Here is a 27,684-nt window from a genome sequence, read left to right as displayed (position 1 = left end):
GTGGAAGGCTGTTTAGTCATGGAAGACTTCTCACTCATTTCCTGATTACTATCAGACTGCTGAATGCAACCACAAATGAGGCTAGAAAATGCAGATTTGCTTGAAATGTGTAGAAACACGTAAGTATTGTGAACTGTGATGACTTTGGATGGAAGCTATTAAATTTTAACCAGCTACTGAAACATAAAAGTGGCTACTTACTTGCTAAAAGGAAAGGAGGGTGAGAGAGAAAAACAGGTACATCCTTTTTACATTTTAATTGCTGCATTAAGTGATGTATGTCATTATGTGCCATACAGTATCAGAATAAAAAACTGAGGTCTGGTGCAGTACAGTGTGAGTGTCATAACTACAGTGAAAATGTGGAATCCTAAGTCCTGGTTTTTTCAGAACTATTTCAGCTGCATATAAAGAGAAGAGCAGCTCCCTAAAGGGACAAAGATTAAAAGAAAAGCTACAACCATCCAAACCTATATTAGGCACTTTGGAAAATTTGTTTTCTTACAATTGCATTTGGAATATTTTTCTAATGTTCCACTGCAGTTCTTCCCCATAATTTTCTCCTTTTTTTTTTCTAATTTTCCATTTCTTGAACACACAGCAGGATATTTTCTTCTTGCCCTGAGACACAAACTTTGCACTAGTTTAAAGACAAATAAAATTATTAGATGAAGAAATGGAAAGAACTTCAAGCTCCTGAAGGTAATACGAATAACTGTCCCTAAATCCTCCTAAACCCTTCTGGATACTAAAGGGCCAAAATTTTCTCTGAATTAGTCACAGAGACCATCAGGTTAAAGATTGCCTAAAACTATGTCTTGCTTTCCTTAATACTTTGATGAAAATCAAATGATGAGTGGCCTTTATTTCACTTAAACCTGAAGATACGTGATTAGATATGTGATTATCACCATCCATACCTCTTCCTAGGCAAATCTAAACCTCATGACATTATATACAGGCAGTTAGAGCTCAATTAAAAAATCGTACTGCACGTTTTCACATCATCCATTCGTTGCTTTTCAGCAATTGCATTAGAAATTGCCAAAAATTAATCCTACTATCTATTGAGAAAACACCGTTTCAACATTTGTTGTCATTCTAGGTGCTGGCTGGGAGTGGAATAGTCAAAGGTTTTTTCAGGACTAAGAGCCAGACAAACGGGGAGGGTTTGTTTGGTTTTCCAGGTCGGTTCACCATCACCCTTTGTTAGCCTGATTGGTGCCTCGCAGAAGTTGTAATTTGAATGTCTCTGACCCCCTTTTCCCCTTTGTTGCAGCATCTCCCACTGCACCCTGTGAATTCAGGAGTGTTCTCCTGTGTCCTTCACGGCAGGGAGTGCCTGAGTGGGTCAGAATCAATTAGCAGAGTTTAGAGCTGATCTGAATTAATGCCAGGGCTACTGAGTAGTTGAGCCGGCAAGCTCCTTTGCAGCGCTCCACAACTGCAGCTGCACAGGGCTAAAAATATCTCCTTATGGATTGCGTGCTTCTGAAAAACAAGGGGCAGGGAGGTCAGCAAACCTGTAAGCTGGAAATCGTTACTGAAATGCCCACGAACAGGGAGCAAAAAGCTGCATGTAGGTTGGTCATTAACCTTCTGACCTAATTCAGCACGGAGAGATTTGAGGGGAAGGATGCTTAGCCATGATATTCCTCAGGAGCTTTCCCACACACAGCAATTGGCTGCTGCAGCCTAAAGTGACCCAAACCCATGCAACTCCGGGATTTCTGCAAACTTTACAAAGGCTTTATCTTAAGGCTGCTAAAGCTTCTAAGCTTGTTCTTAGCATTCGGCATCCCAGAACTTTCATACTCGGTATTATCTAATCTTCAAAGTGCTACCCTTGTATCTGCTTTATCCGAAGGGCAGCTGTGACCCCTGGAAGCTGGAAGGGGCTAATCTCATCTCATCTCACGTCACAGGGTGAATCAAAGGTAGAGGCACGGCACTGAAAAGGGGACCTGGCCAAGAAGTTTCCACTGCCGTGTTTTCTGCAAACAAACTATTCCCTGTCTGTGGAAGCAAAAATTCCTGCATCAAATACTGATATGAATGATAATAACGAAAATTATCATCATCATCATCAGTTTATAATTTCAGTTCGGAGCCAAACCTAACAAATCTAGAAAATCTGAAAACTGAAATTTGCTTTTCCATCCATGTTCTCCTCTCATAAGCTCAGGGTCAGTATTTGAGCTCGCTCTGCCTCTCAAAGGCACAATACAGTCCTGGCAAAGCATGCTTCACAAACAAAACCAGCAATATCACAAATGGGAATTTTTCTAGCTGACCAGAAGCAGTGGCCCAGGAAATGTAATGCTGCAAATATTTTTTACTGTTTCATTTTCTCCCTTTCAAAGATGCTATAGAGCAAAATACAAAAATCAAAGGGTGTGCAGGTCACAATGTGTGAAACCAGGGTAAGTATCATCACCCAATCATGGAGCAGAGCCTGACAACATTTCCAATTAGATCACTGTAAGAATAGTTTAGATTTCAGTGTTACCAGTGGAAATTTAAGGCTCTGGATCTACACTTTGATATAATCTCATTTAAAGGTATGGCTTAAGACTGTTTGCCCCCATCAGTCTTAATGTAATGACAACTGAACAACTGAAAGTTGGGTGCTGCTTGTACAGAGATACTGGAAAACAAAACCAAAACAGGTTTGGTTAAGTAAAATGACAAGAAATTAACTCCTAATACTTGAAAGAGTTATTATTGACAACAGCTACACTTCTCAGTAGAACAAGTCCCTCATCTGCCTGGAAAGACCTGGAGCATTTGTGTAGTAACTGCTTAGATCCTGGTTTCCTGTGGGCCTCTGCAGTGCTGAGGAAAGATCTTTTTCCTAATTTTCCAGACTGTCAGAAATAACACGAGGACTGTGTGGCAGGTTACCAAAAATGATATTTTTCCAAATGGTGAGGGCACACGTGATTAATTATCTGCAAGAACTGCTGAGTACCCAGCACAAAGGTTGGCATAGCAGTAGAGGATGTGCCAGGTGCTGAGGTTTAAACCCTGCTTAAGTCATATCCCACATTTCTGCCTGGGAATGGACCCTGCTCTGCCCTGAGCTGTACATGAGTGGTGATGTTCATGTGGAGGCGTGTTACCAACACAGAGTTACGAACAATTACCTATTTGGTGCTGTCACAACCATCAGCTCTTGACTGAACTTGCTCACCAGGGCTGTAGTTTAATTTAACAGTACAGATGTTGCCAAGTGGTTGCACAATACAGCACAACATCCCTGGCAACACAGCAAGATTTTACATGGATGTCTCCAGAAGAGCTCTGGCAATTCACACTGGAGCAATTCAAGAGGCTGCCATCTGGAGCCATCTGTGCTGCCTTTTTGCCAGGAACGCAGCCGTTTCCCACTACGGAGCCACCAGGACCGCACATGTGCCACCATCCCTTCCAATCAGCCTGGCAGGACCTGAGCTGGGGTGAGTGACAAACTGGCACATTTGCTCTTGCCCTTGTGCCCTGGGTTCTGCAGGGTGGGCAGTAACCCCTGGCAGAAGGGTGGGATGCAACAACTCCCTCATTGTCCATGCCCTGCTGCTGGGCACAACAGAGCCATCTGTCATGGCCATTAGTTTCACTGTCCCGTCTGCAAGCAGGGACAATTGCACTGCCATTGCTCTGCCCTTGGAGGTTGTTATCCAGAGGCTTTCCCAGAGGACAACCTGCTTGGCTGCTCTGATGTGTCCCATAATGGGTTTTGGGCTGTGTTATAGGGAATGGCAATGAGGCCAGACGTCGCCGTGAATGGCTGCAGGAACCAATTCCATGGGAGACAAAAATTTCATGGAAAAGGTGCATGAAACACTAGGAAAGGCCCCTGTAACCACTGGAACTAATGACTCTTAATGTGCTGTGGTTATGTGTCTTATGGCTGATTGACTTTGGTGCTGGAGTTTTTCCGATGTGAGGACAAATAAACAATTCCTCTTTTCTGCCTGGCAGCCTATTGTCAGGAGCTGTTTTACAACTTTGAGACTTTTACCTCTCTGACAGCATGGTTGGCAGATTCAAAATGGGGTTTACGAGGGGGAAAAATGGAAGGTGAGCAAAAAGAAAAAAAATCACATATGAGACTCAATGAGTGAGTATCTGAGGTGTAAATTAAAGGAAATACTTACTGCCATCATAATTGAGCGTGGCGAATTTGGCTTGTTTCTCTGCACAGCCAGCACTGTTGCACACTCTCATTTGCAGCTCGTACCAGGTGGCCTCCTGGAGGTCATACAGGATGTAGGACTTGGACAGGGATGTCCTCTGGGCCGTTGTCCAGACTGTGGTCCCAAAGGGCCGGTACTCCAGAGTGAAGGAGGTGATGGGGCAGCCACCATCGTTCCAGCCGATCAGGTTCAGCCTCACTCGCGTGGTGTTGATGCTGGCAAAGAGCTCCTGCTCCTTGGAAAACTGTGGCTCTAGAGGCAATGGGATATTCCAGACAAAATGCTTAAATATTGCAGGTAAAAGGCTCCCAAAATATAAAATTAAGAGAATAATTTTTAGGGCAATCTTTAGTTTTAACTCAGTATCTATATATTCAACTTCTCCCCCTCCTCCTTCTTGAATGTTTTTCCTGCTTTGTGCCAGAGTCACAAACCCAGATTTTCAAATCAATATGAGGAACAAAAAATCCGTACATCCACTCAAAAAATATTTTTTGTTTTGCCTTGCAGAACTTTGCGCAGACTTTTCCTTTATTTTTCACACTTCTCCTGTTCAGAGGATGCTGCTTGCACAGCTCCTGCAATGCTGCCTTGGAGCAGAAATAAGACACTGGCTCCATTTCTGTTGTACATAAATCTATTCCCTGTCTTCCTTCAACATCCAGACAAATAAACCCCTGAATTTTTACAAGAAGAGAAGAGACAATTTCCTCATGGCAATGAAGTAGTTGGAATTGCTATAGTCTGTGATAGTGGAGACACCCAACCCATCTTAGAAAAAAATTATTAGAGAAATAAGGACAGCACATCAGCTCGTGTGGGCTTCACGTCTCACAGCGACAGCCTTTTTTGTCACAGCATGGACAGAGCTGGAAATGTTTCCAAAGCCAGTAATATTAAAATATCCAAGCCTGTTTTCTCATCAAACCAAGACCTACAGCAGAATGCAGGAGCTTTAGGAGGGTGAAGGGGATGGAAGATTTAGGAGGGTGAAGGGGATGGAACCAACATACCTTTGCCGAGCGTCTTGGCCTCGATGATCTCGCTGATGCGTCCTGGCCCCACCCCGTTCTGAGCAGTCAGAGTGAACTTGTACCAGGTGCCACATTTCAGTGTTTCCAGCCTGTAGGACCTCTCACTGGGGCTGATGGGGAAACTGCCCCACTGCTCACTGTTGTCCTCTGAGTACTGCAAAATATAACCTGGAGGGAAAGTGCGGATGGCAACGGTAAGCCAGGCACAAAGCACAAACCCTTCAGGTAATCCAAGGAGGCATTTTAAAGACCTAATAAAACTGAAAAAAAATCCCATATGCAGGGAAATATACAGCTCTCCCCTGACTAAAATATACCAGGCAATGCATTTTGCCTACCCTGACAACAGCTTAAATACAATTTTTTATGATTGCTTCAAGGGGAAAAGAAAAGGATGGATATTTCTAAGGACCCTTCAATCAGCAACAACCAGATGATGAACCTGGACCCTCCAAAATGAGTGGTTAGAGATTACACGCCTGGAAAATCAGATAGAGCAACTGTCATAACAGCTGAGGGTATGCTGGGAGAAAGTGATTAAATGTATGAATAAACCACCACAAAGACAAACTGCAATTCACTGAAAGCTGTTATCACCATGATAGTGCACATTAAGGGTTGACAGCAATACAGATTGGGTTGTTTTTCTTTTTTTTTTTTTTTTTGGAGCCATTCATAATTGTATACTAATTCTATCAGCATATGATAATTTACTAGGAAGTAGCAATTAACCTGAATTACATTACCTCGGATAGAACTGCCACCATTGTCTCCAGGTATCCAGGAAAGAGTGATAGAGGAAGATGTAGTTTTGGATACAGTGAGTCTTGGCTGGTCTGGTGGAACTAGATGGGAAATAGTTAAAAATAGAAAATGCAATCAAATGGTTTGACACGATCTTAATCACTTCTAACAGTCATTTATCAAATAGCTGTTTTGAGTTGCAAAAAATGCAAATTATTTCTGTCAAAGTGTCTGTTTAGCTGACATCCTTGCTTAAGACAAGAACAGACAAGCTCACACTTTTTTATTTAATTTTATGCACAATTTTGTCTTTCAATTCTTAACTTTTGCTTTTCTCTGAATTTTTTTGTGTCTGTCCTGTTAGACCTCAATGGCGCATGAGCTACCCAGCCATTAATTTTCATTGTTTTTGATATCTGTTTTAGGGAGAAGATGAAATTTTAGTGGCAGGAAGCAGATGTGCGGTTGCAAATGATGCTGCACTCATTCCTGTGTTTGCAGCCTATTATGGTAAAAATGAAAAATGTGCATATCAAGAGCTTCTTCCAGTGCAACTCTAAGTGTTAATTAGGTAGCACAGGTAGATCTGTGACTGGAGGTACATCCATGACCTCTTCCAGACCACTGAGGCTTTTGGTATAAGGAATTCCCAACTCTGTCAGCAAAGACTGGAAACACTTCAGCTCTGCTGCTCCCCATAAACATTATGGTTGTGTCTAATCTGTGGGGTAAAAAAACAAGGTTCCAGGGACCAGCTGCTGACTGAGTGCAGGAATAAAACAGAGGTTTCAACTCTCATCCACTTCACAGTTCCTGGTTTTCTTTGGAGGAAAACCATAGAATGGTTTGAGTTGGAAAAGACCTTAAAGATCGTCTTGTTCCAATCCACTGTCCTGGGCAGGGACACCTTCCACTAGACCAGATTGCTCTAAGTCCCATCCAGCCTGGCCTTGGACACTTCCAGGGATGGGGCAGCCACAGCTTCTCTGGGCAACCTGTGCCAGGGCCTCACCACCCTCCCCGGAGGAATTTCTTCCAGCATGAAAGGGCAGAGAAGGAGCCATGCCACATCCCAACAAATTGCATGGGGTAGGGCAAACTGGGACTGGGAATTGACACAGGGAACTGGGACTGGAAATGGACTGGGAACTGTCATAAACATAGACAAAACTGAGCTTTTCTGCCTCAAGAACAAGGAGTGAGGTATGGACAGTCCGTGCTGGGGAAGGATCGAGAAACAGTGGCAAAGATAGGATGGAAAGCTGGGGAGGAGAGACAACAGGATGGCCACAGCTCCTCTGGCATGGGAGAGAAGAGGGTGGTGGTGTCAGTGACTGGTGCTGGCAGGAGCTGCCCTTGTCCTGACACTCACTGCTCAACAAAGACCAGCCCATGAGCCAGGCAGGACAGAAGTCCCAAATGCTCTGCTGTGTCCAGCACTCTGCTGCCAGAGGACATTGCTTGCTTTGCTTATGTTTAAGGGCCAGCTCTTCCTGCAGAGTGAAACTCCAGGAAAAGCTCCCCACTGCAGTTCATGTTCAAGTCATCAGATTGCAGAATAATGTGTCCTGATATAAGGCAGAGTCTGCTGGTTTGCAGCTATGGATTAGTTCAAAGAGAAGTTGATTTTTCTGCCCTCACAGGGCCAAAGAGTGCTGAAGAAAACAAAAGAGACAGTTTATACTCTAAAGGAAAATTCTCTGTGTGAGATGGATTTGTTCTGTTATTCTGAGGGACTTGGCTAATTCCATGGAGAGAGACTGCACACACTGTGTTGGGAAAGATTTATCGTAAAAGCTTTCATCACAGCTTCACCCTATCTACAAAAAATGGTGGTCCCACATATTAAAAGCCATTCTTTGTCTGTCCCTCAGGGAAGTAATATTGATTTGCTTTTAGTTGCTGCAGTTCAATAACAGCAAAGAGATGCAATTACAAAAGTACTTAGTGAAATATAAACATAAGGTTTCCATTTGCTGGTGTCTTCTCTCCCTACTTCCTGTTGTGGTCATGCTTCAGACATTGCTGCAGAGCACCTTTAGTTTCTGTTGGGTTGTAGGTAAGCTGATATATGCCAATATCTGCCATGATTGTTCCAAGGCTTAGTGGAAAGGTTTATGCAGGGAGAAGGGGACTGCACTGGAAACAACCTCTCGCTGTGCTCTCATATGTTTGTACTGGAAGTGTAGATGCCACATCCAGGAGAGTGATGGTCCACTCTGGTACAAAAATTTGCAGTCAGTTGAAGCATTTGTAGAATCTGCTTTAGTGCAAGTGAGCAAAGAATTCTGCACAGTGAATTCTTGGTATGTGAATACACAGGCTTCACATTACTCTTACTTTATATTCTTATATTGTCCCTGCTTTTGTACATATCAACACCATCCTGGATGCACTTTGTGCTTTTCAACATGAATATAAAATGTAGCTGGAGAAATGCATTAGCTGAAGGGGTACTGAGGTTTCATTTCCAATGCTTCCTCATATTCACCTCATAATAAATTTCTGCGCCTACATAATGAAGTTTTTGTGCAAGGTCTCAGTACGGAGGCAAATTTCTGCTGATAGCTTTTCTGGAGCTAAATTAAAGGGCTTCAGGTCTTTCTGAATTTTGTAATATTGAAATGATACATGTGATATTTGTAAGGAGAAGGCAGAAGCTGATACTTTCTCTGTGAAGAGCTAGAAGATAACCAAACGTAAACACATGGTTGTCAATCTTATAAAAACTCACATAGAGACTTAACTGAGAGTGTGTGAATTGTTTCACCAAAAGCACCATTTCCTAGACCACAAAATGCCCACATCTGAGTCAGAATGACTTATTTATTAATTTGGAAGGATTAGATTTGCATTAATACACATAAATTTGCATTTCAGACACATCTCTGCAGTACCAGTAGCACTTTAAAGCTTTGGTAACAATTCCAAGGTAGATCCAACAGCCTTACCTTGTACCTGCAAATTCAAAATGATTTCATCTGATCCCCAGTTGTTGCTGGCCACACAGCTGTAGTACCCAGAGTCTTCTGCTTTCACAGTCCTGATGACAAAGCTGCCGTTGCTGAAGATGCTCCTTCGCCCATCAATCATCACTAGACTGGGTGTCCCGTTACTACCTCACAGGAAACAAAGTGCATACATTAAAGAAGTTACAATCAAAATTACTCAGAAGTGGATTTTTTTTAAGCAACTAAGAATGGAAAGAGAGGAAAAGGTGCGGGGTGAGGTGCGTCCCTATAATAAGGCAGCAAAGGAGCATTTTCTGTTGGGAAACACCTATTATTTGCTTAAAAATGCACTTTTCCTGGGCCCAGCATGAGTGAAAACAGAAATTCACTCCTTCCTTAACTTGTTATTTCAAAAAAATGCTGAAATAAGGGTATAGGCAGTTCCTGGCTATGAAGTTCATCCCTGTAAAATCATAGGTATTTATATCAATTCACAAGATGGTTCCATAGCACTGTAGTTTCCCTGCTTACACAGTGCTTGGATGAAAATTATTGTCCATGTGGGTTTCCAAGTGGCTCTGTCAGACTGTGAAACTAAAACAGAATAATGGAAAATTAAATATGTGCAAGGCATTTACTGCCCACCTCAGCACAAATCACTGTATCAGGCACTTTGCTCTCTCAGAATAAAACCTTTTTGTCGGCCTCAGGATAAAACAAAAAAGACTCCTCTAAGTTTTGCATTTTGAATGTTTACCTTTACCTCTTCTTCATTATTTTTTCTCCCTTTGATGCCTTGTAATCACCCCAGCCAATTAGTTGAAGGAATTTCTAAACTCCTCATCTACTGTGACCATGTGCAAATAACCATGAATAGTCCTTCTCCTTCCTGTCAGTGACCCAGGATCACCCTCTCCACAACCCTCAGGATTTTAAGCAAATGGGCTTTATCTGAGCTATACATTTAGTTGCTGGTTACCTATCCTTCATCCATTTGACTGTTGGAGCTGGGTCCCCCACGGCTTTGCAAGGGAGGACAATGTCCTTCATCCAGGGGGTTGTCACCGTCCCGCTGAACGTCAGAATCCTGGCAGGAGCTGGGTGGGAGAGAGCAAGAGAGACTGAAGTGAGGTGTCTGTTCATACAGCCCTTGGAAGGGAAATAGAGACACCCGCAATTAAAGGGGGAAAAGCAACCCAATCCAAAAACTGTGGTTTTAGGATAGTAATTCCTTTTAACTCACAGTATTAGCTATTTATTCAAGCACAACTATCAGTTTCAGTACCTGGATGACAAGTAACTAAAAGAGACATGAGGTATGGGATTGGAAAATTCTTTGTAGAGAAAAAGAGAAAACCCAGTTATTTATCATCTTTACTCAATTTTATATATTTTGTAGCAGAAATTGGGGATGAAAATTGTGTCCAAGGGATGCTTTTCTCCAAAATTCCAGCAAGAGGTGTCCACAGTAGATGGGTGTCTTATAACAGCTAAATTATTGCTACATCTCTCTACAATAATTTTGGTATTAAGCAAAATAAACCTTCATGTATGTATCTATTAGTACATTGCAGTGTCTATCTGAAGTCCACAAACGTGAACAAACTAAAACCAGTTTGTATCAGCTCTCAGGTCACCTAAATACATGACAAAAAATATCACTCCTGTACTTTCCATTTATAGGTTGTGTTAGAACTTCATTTGTTATTCCTCAAGAATGACCCTTGATAGAAATAGACTTGCTGTTGGCCTCCAAATATACATTTTAAAGGCACATACTGAATACAGATAGAAAAAATACTGTCTTCTTAGTCCTGATCTACTTTAGTCGTGCACACTGATCGGAATTTATACTTAATAATCCATTTTGCACCAATTAGGAAAACATGAAAATGAGACCCAGCATCAAATATAACTGGGACAGTTAATCTCAAAAAAAGAATCATGCATAAAAGAACAGGCCTTGAAAAATTAAGCAAAATTACTTGAGTAGGCTGCAATGGGACTTGAGATATTCACAAAAAGAAAAGATTTCACAGATTATACAATCAGTTTGGACTGTGTTGCCTATGTTATCTTCAAGCACTGTTGAAGGCCAAGCTTCTAAAGAGATTTTTTTCCTCTGGTCAAAATTTTAACTAAAACACAAGTAGCTGTTTAAAGATTTATGCAACAGACAAAGTGAAGGTTGGGTAATGGGACAGCATTACTTTCCTAACAGCCAAGCATCAACATGTCCTGTCCTGGCTAAACAGCAGCTGGAGATCCCTGGCTCCATCCTTCCAGAGCTCTGAGGTTTAACCCTGTCAGGAGAGAGCCAGGGTTTGTGCTGCCCTGGGGAGGTCAGACACCAGAGTGATGCAAAGACACTGAGCATCCAGAAGCTCTCATGGATCAGGTTGGTTTTCCACCTGGGCACTCCTAATGCTAGAAAAGATTTACACAGGGCTGCACTGCCACAAGCCATCTGTGTTGGGTTTGCATGGCCAGGTTTTGGTAGTGGGGAGGTTACAGGTTGCCAGAAGCTTCCCCCATGTCCAGCAGATGTGATGAACTGATTGCAACCCCGCTTCCCATCTTCCTGTGTTGCTGGGGAGGAGGAGGTCTAGCTGAGAAGGAGGGAGGGGTGTGGGGAAGGTATTTTTAAGATTTATTTTTCTTCTCATTATCATGCTCTGATTTTGTTGGTAATAAATGCAATTAATATCTCTAATTTGAGTCTGTTTTGCCCGGGATGGCATTTGGTGAGTGATCTCTCTCTGTTCTCATCTCAACTCATGAACCTTTGTTATATTTTCCCTCTGCTGTCCAGCTGCAGAGGGGAGTGATAGAGAGGCTCTGGTGGGTGTCTGGCATCCAGCCTGGGTCAACCCACCACACCACGGGCTAATTAACCAAAGTAACTCAAACAGAAAAACGTTCAGTGCACCCTGAGACACAGAGTGAAAAGCTGACTCTGCTGAAGTTGGTGCTAGAAGTCACGTTTGTCTTCAGTGGTGCCAGGTTTTTGCTGCAGGAGGTGCTTCATGGCTCTCATGCCATCTTTGAAAAGCAGCAGGAGATGCTGTCAGCTCTATCTACAAAACACACCTGTGAGCATCTGGTCTGCTCAAATTCCTGTCCCGTGCAAAAATTGCCTCTGCAACATGAAGTCTGAAAATGCATTTAAAATTAAATATAAATAATTTTCTGCCTGGACTTCCCACATTTTCAATGTTTCCTGAAATACCCAGGTACTTCCAACTGTTGCCAGTTCCTGTAGGAGAAAGGACGTGGAAGACAGGAATCCTGCTGAAGCCTTCAGTGTGGTGTGGCAGCACTGTTAGCAAACTTTCTGTGTTATCCCTTTGTTTTTAATAGTTATTTCAACATGAATTCTCCCTTAAGAAGCCATAAGCTGGACATCAGATGTTGAAAGTGCAACATTTATGTTGTTGGTTTTCAATATCCTGTATCCCTCATTTTACCAAGATGTGTGGAAGCAACATAAACCTCACAGGAGCCTTAGACAGTGGTAAGATGATAGAACATAACTCAGAAAATTATCAGAAAAGCACAAGGTAACTGTCCACAGCTTTCTATGGATTTTCTTATTCCTTCCAAGTACTGAGTGCTTTTAAAAGAAATGGTAAAACAACAGGAAATTTTTCAAGCCCAATTTTCTTTATAGCTGAACTTCTAATGATGTCCTGAGACTGCTAAAAGGTGCACAAAGAAAACTAGCAACAAAATAAATGTCAAGTGAAATCCACCTCAGAGCAATGGGTTTGAAAATCTAACAGGCATTCATGAGGTAAAAAAGCCTGAAATCTCACAGACCTCTTCTTTTTGAGCCAAGGGAGTTTCTGGAACCACATGGGTTATAAGCATGGGTTTACTTCTTTGTTATCAAAGCTACCCACATGGCTACTCACTTCCCTCTAGCCTTACATTTGATGGCATGGCACTGGATTAGGGTTCTGTCTGTTCCTATTTTTTTTACAAATTACCCAGTTATTAATTGAAGATAAAGAGGTTCCTTCACAGAACAGTGCACCCTCTTATGCTAATGCAATTTTCTGCATGTTTGTTTGTTTAAATTACAAATCCTCTAACCTACATTTACTGTCACAGAAATAGAAATGGGCAGAAATTCTTTGCAAGAGGCTGTAAAAACATGTGGTTTTTCTTCCTCCTAGAGGACACAACTGTGTTTTGAAGGTGAACTGTAGAGGGAAGCTGAACAAGAGCTATGACAGTTCACTGCCATTCACCTTAAAACAAATAAAAGATCCAACAGTGAATACCCTGGGTCAGGAGATTCTTTCATTTGCTTTCTCACAGAAGAGGGTGATGAGGCCCTGGCACAGATTGCCCAGAGAAGCTGGGGCTGCCCCTGGATCCCTGGCAGTGTCCAAGGCCAGGTCAGATGGGGCTTGGAGCAGCCTGGGATAGTGGAAGGTATCCCTGCCCGTGGCAGGGGTGGAACTGGATGAGTTTTAAGGTCCCTTCCAACCCAAACCGTCCCATGCTTCTCTGTTTCTAATACCCCCTGTATTCCAGTCTGATGAACCATCAAAGAAACAAACCAGTGTGTACTGCCATGTGAGCCCCACATGTTAGTTATAAACATTTAACACACAAAGCAACATAGACTAGGGGGAAAAATCTGTTCAAAATTAATGCTCAGGTAGTTTAAAAAACCAGGGGAATCTCAAAAGTCAGAGAGTTGTCCCCAGAGGATCAGATTTCCAGGGGTCTGGACCTGTTATTGTCATACAGCAAATGCCATTCCCCATCAGTCAGGGGCAGTAAATCAGAGGAACAAGTGCATGCAAGGTTTTTTCTCTTCTAAATATAATTGATAGGCTAAATGCACATCCTTCAAGTCAGCAATGAAGAGTAATTCGAGGGACAGGAGCACAGCTTGCTTATGTGGAGGCTGAACTTTCATTGCCATGATTATTTTCTGTTTGTTGGGGATTTTTTTTATTATTTCTGTCAGTTAATTACAGAGAATAACAATCTGTTCTGAGAAATGAAGACACTAAAGAAAGAAAGAAATGTTAACTTGAATTAAGCTTTCATTTAAATTGGACTATCCATTTCACATCAAACCCCTATCTAGACATTCTCATTGTTCTCAAAGGAGTTCTTAAAGGGGTTATAATTAAGTTGACATAATTCAATTCAAAGTTAACTCTCATTAGCTGTCATGATGGTATTATTACTTGGACAATTACTGTGCAGTAAGAGGAGCAAAAAAAAGAAGCAAACAACTACAAAACAATGGCCCACGGGATGTTTTTGCATTGGGAACTTATGGCAAAATCAGGCTATAACTGCTTCTAACCCCAGGATGTGCTGTTTGCTACAGATATTTTGGGGAGTGAAAAAGGTCTTTGAGGTTTTGAGCTCTGCCCATCCCTCTTCATTGTTCAGCCACTGCCCTCAGCACTGATCACCACTTTCTCCCACCTCCCTAAAAAGCCCTGTGATGCATCCATAAAGGAAATTTTGTATGTGATACAATAATTTCTAACCTAGCTACCTCCAAAGTTCATAAAATTGCTATCTATCGGTATTCCTAGTGCCCATCAAACCCTCCACAAATGGATTATTCATTACTTTTACAATCCTAAGTGCATGTAAGAGGCTTTTCCTGAGCATCATCTAATGCAGACTTTATATTGGAGTATCGCTACAAACTCTAGGGTTGGCTGGATGCATTCTACTGTCCTTCGAAATAAAGTCTTCTTCAGACTGACCTGTCTATATTGAAGTAATTAATTATTGTTTCTTTTAAGTCATCTTGCCTTTTCATAAAAGTTATTTTTAAGTTCACTTATTTGTCATCGTGGATTATGTTACATAAGCTTCAGAGGAGCAGATTTAATTCTGGTAAGCTGGATCAGTTTGAGTACATGTGGGTCAAGTCACAACTTCTTGATTTTTGGCAAACAGAGCAATTACACACTGCAATTCCTCATAATGTGAGGTTCTGAATATTGGTGCCCGCAAAGCCTGAACTGATCTGAGTTCATCTTCGAACATTTCCCTCTTTTTAAAATGCATAGGGCATGGAAAAAGAGAACTTCTAGTGCATTTTATGCAGGGTTTGCCTGCAGCTTCAATCTATTAGCATTGCATCATGTCTAATTATTTTTGCTCTTATTTGAGCATCTATTTTTATGCCTATTTTTGCTTCCCTTTTTCTTTCCATCACCACACATCCATTACAACCAGGTGACAGCAAAGGAGGAGCACACTGAAACCTTTGCCCTGTTTCCCTGAGTTGTTCTTTCACGATCTTCCTTCACTGGTATCCTTTACACTCCTCATCCCCCTTTTAAGATCTCAGCTTTGGTCTCACTGATGTTCATAGTGCAGTGTGCAGTTATCCTACAATGGAAGAACTCCAGATTTTTCAGATCCTTCAGACTTTTCATTCAGGGCCTTTCAGACATCCCTCAGGTCTTTCCACTAATGCTATGTAGCTACTAAGAGAAAGGATCTTCTGAAAGACTGAAAAAAAAATGGCAGAAAGAAGCAGAATGTAAAGGTAACTCACTTGGAAGAAAAAACCCTGTGAGCACTGGTATGGGGAGCAAGAATTTCCCAGCTTATTCCAAGGCCTCCTTCCCTTGTTAGGCCCTCCCTGTATTGACACTGGTAAATCTTCCATTGTCATGTAGAGTAGTGATTCCATAGTTACTACAGGCTTCTCACAGCAGCACTGAAAATATTCATTTCACATAATAGAATCATTAGCCTGGAGAAGCCTGACAGAGGAAAAACATGAAAGTTCCCATCACAAGCCTGAGGAACCCTGTTTGCAGCTTCTCTGCATTGGGAAGCTGCCATGTGTCCAAACAGTACCCTCCAAAACCAGCACGACCATCCATGACAATCACAGAACTCCAGAAGGGTTTAGGTTGGAAGGGAACTTAGAGAACACCCAGTGTCACCCCTGCTCTGGGCAGGGACACCTCCCACTGTCCCAGGCTGCTCCAAGCCCCAATGTCCAGCCTGGCCTTGGGCACTGCCAGGGATCCAGGGGCAGCCCCAGCTGCTCTGGGCACCCTGTGCCAGGGCCTGCCCACCCTGCCAGGGAACAATTCCTGCCCAATCTCCCATCCAGCCCTGCCCTCTGGCACTGGGAAGCCATTCCCTGGCTCCTGGCCCTCCATGCCTTGGCAATTGTCTCTCTCCAGCTTTCCTGCAGCTCCTTCAGGCCCTGCAAGGCCACACTGAGCTCAGCCCAAAGCTTCTCCTCTCCAGGCTGAACAATCCCAGCTCTCGCAGCCTTTCCTCCCAGCAGAGCTGCTCCATCCCTCTGCTCATCCTGGTGCCTCCTCTGGCCTCTCTCCAGCAGCTCCACGTCCTCCCTGTGCTGGTGCCAGGGCTGGGGCAGCTCTGCAGGTGGGCTCTCACCTGAGCACAGGGACACAGGGGCACAATCCCCTCCCTCAGCCCTCTGCCTAAACTGCTTTTGATGCAGCCCAGGATAACAGCTCTGATGTTAATCTACCATCACCAAACTGGTGATCTACCAGCTAGACAGGCAGGAACAGGAAGATTTCCCACAGTGACGGAGTTTGCTCTCCCATGCAGAAAGTGCTTTCATGTTGGTGGCACTAGGCTGAATTTCAGCAAAACCTTTTCAGAAAGAACCTGTCATCATAATGCACTAGACACTTTATTTTACATCTTTACATCATTAAACACCCAAATGAAGCATTAGCAGGCTTGTAAATCTGTAAAGTCAATTAAATGTATCTAATTTTGCAGCTCTAGGGATCTGTGCATTACTCTGCCCATCCTGGCACAGGCTGTGATGGTACCAAGTTTAGTGTTAAAAAAAAATACAATCTGAAGACCCCATGTAGAGATTGAGTGGGATGGGACTCTTCTCACTTTTCTGTTCAAAATGTTAGGCCTCCATTTCCAAGCCAAGGTGCTCTAATGTTGCAAGCATCACATCTCACAAGGCAGAATTCATAGGCCCCAGCACTATCTTTTAATAGAACAACTAATACAGCTGGAAATAAATATTCAGGATTTGAGGCACATTATCCTTCCATCATATCTGAAATAGAAGCAGCAAACTTCAAAGCTAATGCAAGTAGAGAACAATTGTTCAGAGTTTAGATATGTTAATCAGACCATTTTATACAGAAGATGGTACTTGTGGAGTACACAAGAGATATTACTAAGGAACGGAATGATAAAGAAGTTACCTTGCACAGCAAGGAAAAGAAACATATTCAGAGGGGGAGAGGCACCATCTGCAAACCCCCTGTACCCAACAACTGAAGATAAAAATTGCTCCAAAAAGCAATCTATTCCCTTCTAAGGTAGGTTGGATGAGTTACCCCCTGGAGGAGCACGTCATCCCCTCTCTGCTGACTCCAGCAAAAGCTTGAGCAATTAGCTGCGAGTTGTCACCTGGCTTTTTGCAGGGAACTGAAGTTGCTCCTGACAAAGCCCACCCTCAGCGAGCAGTGAGGCACAGAGAGGCCACGTGCCAATTCTGGCAGTAATTGGCATTGCAGAGGCCTGGCTGGCTCTGAGCAGCTGTCACTGTACCTTTGGCCAGCGGCTCCACGGTGATGATCTCGCTGCTGTTGCCTCTTCCCGCAGCCGTCACGGCCACCACCCACACGCTGTACTGGCGATTCCGGCTCAGGTTGGGGATTCTGTAGGAAAATGAGTCGGGAGAGGCTTCAAACTCGCTGATCACCTGTGGTGGGAGAGACAAATGTTTCCAGGCTAAAATAAGCAGTATTTGAAGAAAATGTGAGTGCTACAAAGCCTGTTACTTCAGGGCTCTTCGGATGAGTATCAATCGCTCCAAACAGATGGCAGATGGCAATAAACAGAGCAGACACAGTAACTTGTTGCAGTCCATTCATATTCAGTGAATTTGTGTCTGTGCCTTGTTTACAGATTGGTTTTATTCAGATTAGGACTTTTATGTGCCATTTATTTTTACAGGGTTGGATAAACCATGGAAGTGAACAAATATGGCTAAATTTTACCATCAATAGTTCTGACAAACTGATTTAGCTGCACGCAAAACTTTCCCAACGGAGGATCCAGTCCTGCATTTGCTGTGAAATAAGGAGTTCACTATTTTTGTCACCTAGAACCTTTGGTGTTCCTTATTCCTGGGTTTTGGTGGCTTTTTCCTTCAGCAGTGGAGCAAACCAAGTAATAAAACTGTGTTCTGTAGTAGACTGTTCAAGCTTCCCCCAAGTCTAGTTTTGTTTAATAACGAAATTACTTCCATTCAAAGACTCCCAGCTGAAGGTCATCTCAGCCAGTTGGCTGCATTAGCAGGGAAGGACAAGTGCTGGAAGAAATGCCTGTTCAGTCTCTCCTCTGTCACTCAAGTGCCTCAGCCCAAGGGCTGCAGCAGAGCCAACCAGCTGCTCTGCAGTCCCTGCTCATCCATGAGAGGTTCTGCATCCTGCTCGCAGCAACCTGCACAGGGAAAGGTGAGGAGGAATGTATAGATCTCTCCAGAGGGCTTTGTGAGCCTCAGCACATCCTCCACAGGAAGTCTGAGAAGGGAAACCTCAGCTCTGAGCAGTGTTAGAGTGCTCAGTATTGCCACTTTTATTTCTGACACGGGCTTTGTGATGCCTGCACGTAAAAATAGAGGGGTAATGAACCATTGGAATGAATAATACTCACTTCCCTGTGCAGTGCTGAGCCTGGTAATGGCTAACTAACACTAGGCTAAAAATAATTAGAAGGTTAATGATGTAGAAAAGAAGATTTTAGCAGGAATCAGCATTAAAAATAATACATCAATGTAATATAAACTTGGTTCAGACCGACAAAGTGTGCAAAGAATCTCTTTGATATACAAATATCAGCTTGTGGTAAAGGCCAATTCCACCTGATTAGCATTTCAAAAGGCACATTGACCTGAAAATATTGGAATATGTAGTCCTTCAAAGTGAATTCCAAATAAATAAGAGATGTTTCTGAGATACCATTAAACACCTCTCCATGTGAACTGGCAGACAGTTTCAGCTGCTGAATGGGTCACTGCACTTCTCCGTTCTTGAGCTGGCCTCTCCTACAGCCAGGGGAAGAGGGCAGTTCATCTCCTCTCACATTTGGATTCCAGAGTGAAGACATCTGTCTCTAAGCCAGGCACCTCGACTTGCTTTGGAGACCACACAAAGGCTTCTACAAGAACACATTTTGTTCCTTCCATGGAGAGTGACTTTTCTGGGAAAACTGGCCTGCTCCAGCTAAGTCCCCCCAGGCTCAGAACAAGTCCAAAGGGGAACCTTGCCATATTTTCTAGCCAAACTCCTTGCCCCTGTACTTGTCAAAATGCCAAATTAGTTTGTCCCATTTAGCCAGCATTTGCTTGGGTTCCACTTCTGAGGTGAAGAGGTCAGTGCAGCCAAACACCTTTATTATTATGTGAAATATTGCAGCAGGTTTTGAGAACCATCTGCCTTGACATTTACACAAGAATATTGGACAAATGCCCGTAGCTTGACAGGCTGGATCTTTGTGAGGTCATACATAAAAATTAATGTATTGATCATGGCAGAGGGAGGCTGAAATTTAATATTCATGAGGCAGCATTTCCTACGGTTAATTTGAAAGTCAAACAGGCCAGGCTGTCTCTGGCACCTGGGCTCCACTCATTAATGCAGTTACCTAGCACAGTTCTTTCTAAACCACCTATTGACATGGGACATGGATATAGCATTTAGGAACAGCTAAACATCACAGAATTCCTTACTGCTAACTTTCATTCCAGCAACCGTCAGCTCTTTCTCACTGGAACTCCAAAGATGGACATACAGCAGAATTTTCTGCTCCAAAGCTTTTAAAATGCTGTGTTTTCAATTCCTTTCTTTCTCCCAGCATCATTCACCTATTTGCATCTGTAGCTATTTCAAATGTAAAATCAATTATTCTCAGAATTAATTTATTAATTGAATCTGGTAAATGCATCTTTACTAAATTAACAACTCTCATTTTCTTTAAACAAACTGCTGTAGTAAAAATTTTGGTTTCTAACTGGTTAACACACATCTTGTGTTTCCTCAGCTCACGTTCCCTTTTAAACACTTGGGGATGCTTCAGTGACAAATAATCGATTTTACTTTAAACTTTTGCCTGTCATTTCAATTAGCCTAACATGCCAGAGACTTTGATTACACAAGAAGAAGAAAAAGGCAGCTTTGTCAGCAAAGAGAAGATTAAACAATTGAAATAAGAAATATTTAAAGGAATGTCACCTTGTCACATATTGGCCTGTGCATGTGCCAGTATAAAACATAAACTGCTGTTCAATCTCAGAAGCAGTAACATGCTGGCTCAAGGGATTTTTTTTCCTAACTGCTATTTTTCTTCAGCTTATAGATGATGGGTTAATTTTTCTTCTGTCTTTAGCTCATTATCTAAGGACAGACAGAGATCATTCCCTGAAAAGCCTGTCTGAAAAGGGCTGTGAAGAATAAAATTAATCAAAGTCCTTTATCAAGATGCAGTCAATCTACTTCCCAAACCAGGCAATGGCAAGAGATGCTGATGAACAGCTGATGCAGGGAACATAATTTCCTCTGCAACTTCAGCCCTATTGGTGTGCATTCCTTCGCACACTTTGAAGCAGCATGCCATCTCCTGGCATTGCTGACTCCTTTAAATCACAATTTCAATAGGTAATGTGCATCAACTCTGATCCCTCTGGCTTCTATTTTTGATTGTTTCTTCTATTTGTTGGTTTGTTTGTTGTGGTTTTTAACACAACCTGGGAAAAATTCAAAATAGTGCTATAGAAAAAAATAAATTTCTAACAGTTTTCCAAGCAGCCAGGGAGTTTCTCAAGCAGGGAGTTAAGACAACAGATGGCATTTACTGTGGGCTGGAAGGCTACTTAGTGAAAGGCAGCCTGCACCTTGCTTACAACTGGCTCTACACAACTTCTGATTAGATAAGTGAACTACAGATCTCTATCTCTATTCTCTGCAAGTTGTAGGAAACCTGGAAGTGAACTGGGAAAGCCATACAGAGACTTTAAGGGCATGAGTGAAAAGGAAGAAACAGCCCAGGCTTGTGGTGTGTGTTATGAAGTAAGAGCATATACAAGTTGGTTACCTGTGGATTGGCTGCCTTATGCTGAAAATTAAATATAAATGTAAATGTAAATATAAATATAAATAAATATAAATATAAATATAAATATAAATATAAATATAAATATAAATATAAATATAAATACGCCTAGAGTGGGATGTATGTTTTCACTCCAATTTTAGGTAGAAAATATGGCATAATCTAAAAACAGAGCTGAAAAGACTCTGAGAGATCACCTGGGTTTATCTTTCTTCTTTAAACCAGGTTCACCTGTGTCTGCACAATTTCGAAGAGATATTTCCCCCCACCTGATTTAGAAGACTTACAGTAAAAGGAGATTTTGTAACTCCCTAGGCTGCACAACCTATTCCATTGCTTAAATAATCTCATGATTAGAAATCGTTTTTTTTAATCTAGCTTGAGTTTCCTGCTGCAGTTTCAACCCACAGCTTCTTTTCCAGTCTATTAGGAGCATGAAGAATAGATTATTACCTTGATCTTTGCACTGGTCTTTAATCTACATGAAGTTTTATCATTCCTTTCCCCACCAGTACCCTTATCTTTTTACAACTAAATAACACTAGTGCTTTCTACATTGTCCAGAAATCCCATTTTCTCTATCAGTTTCTCTAATAATATCTGCTGTTATCCTTCAGACTGTCTAAAGATGGTCCATAGCTTTCTCACAGTTTCCAAACTTGTATTCAACAATTCCAGGGATTCTCATTTGGCTTTTCAGATAGGATTACAAAGACTGTTAATGTTCGTCTTGGGAGGTACAATAACCTCAAAATCCTCTTCTGAAGAATCAAGACAATTGCTCTCTACACAGTACTTCTGCAGCTGGTTATTCAGCGTACCCATTTTCTTGCTAAATTTTATCCAACTTTTTCCAGACCAATTTCCCAGTTCATCAAGACCTGCCTGAATTCTATCTGTGTCTGCTGTGTACATGCAATCCCTCCCAGCCTTATATCTCCTGCTAATTTAATAGGCAGCCTCTCTATTTCATTATCCAGGTCAGTAATGGAACCACTGAACAGAAGTGGGCTCAGGAGAGACACTTAGGCCGCTCCCTCCTGCCCACAACAATGAGCCACTGGTTTTGCAGCCTCCCACAGAACAGCACTGAGTTTGTTAAATCTGGCCTGAGCTCAATCAGTGAAATGGTGTTTGCATAGCTGGGTTTCTCTCAACAAACATCCATCCTCTGGGCTTAGTTTCCCTGCAAGATGGGAGAGAGCCAGGAGGTGAGTTGAGCACTCCATCCCAGTGATCCACACTGAGTTCGAGCTTGGTTTCTAGCCCAGTTTTGTGCTGCTCCAAATAGCTCTTTTCAAAATAATTCTGCTTCAGAGGGGCTCATGATAAGCGGTGTAGACTGACATCAGTCGCCATCACATCCTCCTGGGGCTGGGTGCTGCTCCTTGGGCCCTCTTTAATCACCGGTACAGATGAGGCCTAGAACAAGCACTGAGCCTCATTAGTGATTAAAGTCTTCAATTCTCCATGGTAAAAACACAAAGACCTTCATCTCTTTGCACAGCTCCATCCCAGAATTGTCTACCCTGCCTTACCTCAGGCATTTGCTGCTCCTGGAAACCACAGAATCATCAAGGCTGGAAGAGAACTTCAAGACCATCCAGCCCCACCATCACCCCAAACCCTGTCCCCAAAGCCTACATCCAGACTCCTCCTGAACACCTCCAGAGACAGTAACTCCACCACCTCCCTGAGCAACTCATTCTAATGCCTGACCACTCTTTCAGTGAAACTTCCATTTCTAATATCTAATCTGAACCTCCTCAGGTGCAACTTCAGGCCATTTCTGCTCATCTTTTCGCTTGAGACACGGCAGAAGAGACTGACCCCCACCTCACTGAAACCTCCTTTCAGGGAGTTGTAGAGAATGATGAGGTCCCTCCTGAACCTTCTTTTCTCCAGACTGAAGAACCCCAGTTCCCTCAGCTATTGCTCCTAAGACTTGTTTTCCAGACCCTTCCCCAGCTCTATTCCCTTCTCAGGATGTGCTCCACCACTTCAAGGTCCTTTTGTGAAGTGAGAGGCCCAAAACTCAACACAGAACTTGAGGGACAGAGTACTGAGATGTTTTATTCTAAACCTCACATTTTAGAGTCTCCTGGACTCACAAGTTATCCAGTACTGGAGGCTACACGAAGTTGTTTCTACCTGGAAGCAAACTGGGGTAATAAAAAATCAATACATCTCTGTATTTATAGTGAATGAACTCCAAGTTCTGCATCCGTGAGCAGAGCAGACAGACCACTGATGTGCCCTCAGTGAACTCCCTAAGGATGTGAAAATCTGCCTGAGGTCACAAATTGTACTTTTCCTGAGGACTGCTGGCTTTTGCCTTCCTTTCACAGATGGACGGATTCTCAGAGCTCCAAATAACCACCAATCCTGGACCATGGTCTCCAGTAGGGCTCTTGGCTGCCGCTCTGGTCTAACAATGCTTTCTGCTCAGGTGTTGGCTCATGTTTTGAAATGTGGCCTCTGTTCTTCACTCAGTGTTATTGAAGGTAACTCTTGGAAACAGAAGCTGTGCACAAAAGTGAATGCAGCTGCCATACAACATTGTAACTTTTCTTTTTCCCCCTTAATTGTGGAACTAAGGTGTTAGAAAGTTTCAGATGGAAATTTTGGAAAGAACAGAGGCAGCTCCCTGCCTTCCCAATGACAGAAAAATCCTGCCAATCCAAAGAATCAAAGAACCACAGAATCCCTGATGTTGGAAATGACCTCCCGGACCATTGAGTCCAAACTGTGACCCATCCCCACCTTGTCACCAGCCCAGAGCAGTGAGTGCCACATCCAGGCCTTCCTGGGACACCTCCAGGGATGGGCACTCCAAACCTCCCTGGGCAGCCCCTTCTAATGTCTGACCACCCCTTCCAGGAAGAAATTCTTCCTGATGTCCAGCCTGAACCTCCCCTGGTGAAGTTTGAGGCCATTTCCTCTTGTCCTAGGAGCAGAGCCCGACCCCCACCTGGCTGCCCCATCCTGTTAGGGTGTTGTGGAGAGCCAGCAAGTCCCCCCTGATCCTCCTTTTCTCCAGAATAAACACCCCCAGATCCCTCAGCTACTCCTGAATTCTCATTTCCAGGAATTATACCTGGAAGAAAACCCACTGTCTGGACTTTGAGGCAGCCCACTCAGGGTCCAGCACCTGCCTGTCCCTTTGGAGCACCTCCTGGAGAGTCCATCAGCCTCCTGATGAGGGAAGCAGCATGTGGTGTCATGGGCTGGTGACCACAGGAAGGTCAGGACACCAAGGACTTATTGTCAGACTGTATTGATATCCCTGGTGTGAGACAAGGTTTATGAAAAATCAATATCAAATTTGTTTTGGTAGGGCTTTACAAGGAGACCTTTTAAAAATCATATAAAACCAGCACATCATCAGAATCAATTTATACTCTGTCACATCTCTCCTGAGGTCTGCTCTGTGACAAAAATAAGATAGGCAAAAAAATGTAAAGTTGACAAAGCAATTAAAATAATGAATGTACTACGTTCGGGAGCTGGCATCAAAGATGTGAAACAACTACCAAAAGGCTAAAAATAGAACATGTGGCATATTAAAAAAGACACATTTTAAATACCATCCAATATAAGGTTTTAAAATAACTTCCAAATTATGCACTATTTCTATGCTAAATAAAGCACACAGGAATTAATAAGCATAAATATCTTCATGCTGTAAAAAGTGCTATATAGATACAGTGATAAATACTGCTTGTAATACACAAATCAATGAACATATATTTAAAATTCATCCTTACAGAATCTGCTGACTCTAAATAAAATTCTGTTCAACAGTAATTTTATCTACTTAGCCAACTTCTGCCAGCTACTTCTCCCTTTTTTCCCCGAGATTTTCAGCATGCTTTTTATCACTGAAAGTTCTACAGTATGCAACAACAAATCATTTGTGCCTTATAATTGCTTCAACTCTATTTTCCAAAGTTTCCTTTTATTCAAGTCTTTAATCTGGAGAGGAAATGAGGATCAGAAAGTGTGGGGCAAACCCAAAGTTAGAATTTGGACAGATCCTATGCAAAATCAAGACAAAACTTGTTTCTGCCTGAAAGAATTGAGTGGAAAACACCTGGATGATGAGAATTTATGACAGCTAATAGTTTAAGCATCTAGGTTAAGAACTGTATATACTTCCAGATCTAGGTTATGTTGCAGATCATCTGGTTTAAGATAAGCATGTCTACTTTCTCTAGAGTAAACAAAGAGATTTCAGAATATCTATCCAGCTTTTCCCAGACATTTAGCTTCTTTCCTTTAATCAAAGGAAATCCTTGGTGACTCTAGAATAAGCACTTGTGTCTCTATTCCAGGTGTCTGAAGTCAGATGAATTAAATCCCACTTAGAGTCTATGAATTACAGACAGAGAACAGCAATCCCTCTCTTCTTCCACAGAGCAACCCCAGAGTTGTGTGTGCACACAATCTCCTGTGTATGCTGGTTAAATCACATATTTTATTTTCCCCTTAGTGGTTTAAATAAAAGCAAAAAAATGAAACAAATATAGAACTCTAACAGGCTTAAGAGTATGTTTCTCACAGTAAAATAAGAAAATCAAAAGATCAGTAACTGTCTGCCTCAGATGTTGGTCAGTTTCCAGTATTGATTATATTTCCAAGTAAATTGACTTGGGCTTTGGCCAAATATAAGATTATTTCCCTCTTCTCCGTCACTACTTTGCACCTCTTCATCTACCACCTATCCCAAACCCAGCTGTTTCACAGAAACATTTCCAGGCCAACCTGAATCTTTGCTGGGCTTTCAGCTTTTGGGTTTTTCTACATCCTTTGAAGAAGTCCAGAAATGTAGATGACAGTTTTCAAAGATACTTTCCAACAAAGGTACTCGGGGCTGGTTGTAGGGTTTGCACTATGAGATGATTCCTAATCATCACCCCTATTTCAGCATTGGGGTTGGCTTTGTGTTCTGGTTCCTCATCCAGCTCATCCAGTTTATCATGACAGCATCGTCTGGGATCTTTGCAGGAATATTCTCACTGCATTCATCTGGTTTGACAGTTCTGGAATTTCTTCTTCCAGACCTCAGACTCCTGGTCTTTTGGGACCTCAGTCAAGGTGGGTTTAAGGGACAAATCATCTCTTAGCAGAATCCCACAGCTAAGCAACAGTTTCATCAACCAGTATTTCAAAACTGCTTGCAGGATTAAAGACCAGAGAATAAACTGGTTCTCCTTATCTGAAATCTAGGAGTTTAAATATGTACCTGTATGTTTTGCAAGCTTCTCGTCATATTTGCCATTCTTTGGGTACTTGTGCTATAAAGTGAGGTGAAGAGCTGAGAACATACAGACCAATAAAATCATTTGGGTGTCAATGAACAGTATGACATCACCCAGTCAGAAATAACACAAATTAAAGTCTATTCTGACTTGTTGATTAGAAAAGTGTGGTCATTGTGGTTGTTGTTGCTGTTTGGGTTTTGCTGATCTGCTGGTGGGTCACTCACTAATAGGAGCAAATATATTAAACAGGATTTTCCTGCTGTTTCCAGCGAAGTGGGTCATTAATTTGTGCGTCACTCTATGCTTTCTCCACAGAAAGCCTGGAGATTAATGGAAAGGAGTCATGTGAGTAGAACTGCACTGTATAAGGATAATAAATGGAGACCACTCTCCTTTCTTGGTGATTTTCCTTTTCAGAACACAGTCAGTTGGTTCTCGTCTTTCCTCCACTCGTGTGGAACTCACTTAAGATGTGAAATAAGATGACCTCACTCCCACTCTCTGATTTCCTGATAGTGAGAGCTAAAAGCAGGACTTGTTTGGGAGACTGTGCATAGAACATGTTCAGATGGGAAAGACAAGCAGTCCTGCCAGCAGCCTAAAATGTCATATGAGTTTTATTGGAGAATTTTAACTAATGAGATATCTTGGTGTCAATTTAATGTGTCTCTTTTCCTCCATGAGGTGCATATTAACTCTACCACTGTCTGCTTTCATGTGTTGTATACATATTTTGACCAAATTTCCAGTTTTAGACTTCAATATAATTAAAGAACTGAGGTTGGAAGGTTCCTCTGGAGGTCAGCCAGTCCAACCCCCTTCTCAAAGCAAGTTTAATTGCATCAAGTTGCTCAGGGAGTGAAGTCTTGAAGATTTTCATGTGTGGAGATCCCACAGTCTGGGCCTCAGCTTCAGTATTTGACCAGGATGTCATGGTGATTTTTTCCCCCAGCTGAGCAGAATTTCCCATGTCAAAAATTCCCTGTCCTTGTGCATAGGCACTTTCTCATCCCTTCCTGCACCAGGAAATCCTGATCCTTACCCTTCTTTCTCCTGCCCTCAGCTCTCCTGCTTCTTTAGGAGATGTTTTTTACCTGCTCTGAGATCAAAGTTTCCCAGGCTGGCTGACCTGTGTGTCACAGTGACCTTTTCCAGACACTTTCTGCCATCTAAATTTTATTTAATCTAATCCCACTGATTCTTCCTTAAGCATTGTACTGACCTGAATGCAACAAGAGGTTGTTGGCGGTTTTCTTTTGGGAGGGTTTTTTTCTTTGTTGGTTTTTTTTTTGTTATTTTTTCTTCAGAAAACCCCCAAATCTCTTTTTCTGTTGCACTTTCAAAAGCCCTGGCAATGCACATC

The 27,684-nt window shown here is 42.4% G+C and overlaps 1 protein-coding gene across 3 annotated transcripts in view; it reads right to left on the bottom strand.

Moving 5' to 3' along the window:
- Positions 1 to 27,684, bottom strand: part of DSCAM (DS cell adhesion molecule) — a 434,764-nt gene that overhangs the window by 41,973 nt on the left and 365,107 nt on the right. For 2 of the 3 annotated variants that reach the window (XM_048290724.1, XM_048290723.1), the window contains exons 21-26: positions 17,494 to 17,647; positions 9,905 to 10,022; positions 8,926 to 9,089; positions 5,977 to 6,075; positions 5,210 to 5,398; positions 4,158 to 4,448 (exon numbers count right to left, since the gene is read on the bottom strand). In XM_048290724.1, the coding sequence (XP_048146681.1) occupies positions 4,158 to 4,448; positions 5,210 to 5,398; positions 5,977 to 6,075; positions 8,926 to 9,089; positions 9,905 to 10,022; positions 17,494 to 17,647 (1,015 nt within the window). Of the gene's footprint in view, positions 1 to 4,157; positions 4,449 to 5,209; positions 5,399 to 5,976; positions 6,076 to 8,925; positions 9,094 to 9,904; positions 10,023 to 17,493; positions 17,648 to 27,684 lie in introns of those variants that run through there. The other variant, XM_048290735.1, reaches the window with a different exon arrangement.

The sequence above is a fragment of the Corvus hawaiiensis genome, chromosome 2, assembly GCF_020740725.1.
Source record: "Corvus hawaiiensis isolate bCorHaw1 chromosome 2, bCorHaw1.pri.cur, whole genome shotgun sequence".
Lineage (NCBI taxonomy): Eukaryota > Metazoa > Chordata > Aves > Passeriformes > Corvidae > Corvus > Corvus hawaiiensis.
Note: the sequence above shows the minus strand (reverse complement) of the source record. Positions and strands in the feature narration are given on the sequence as shown.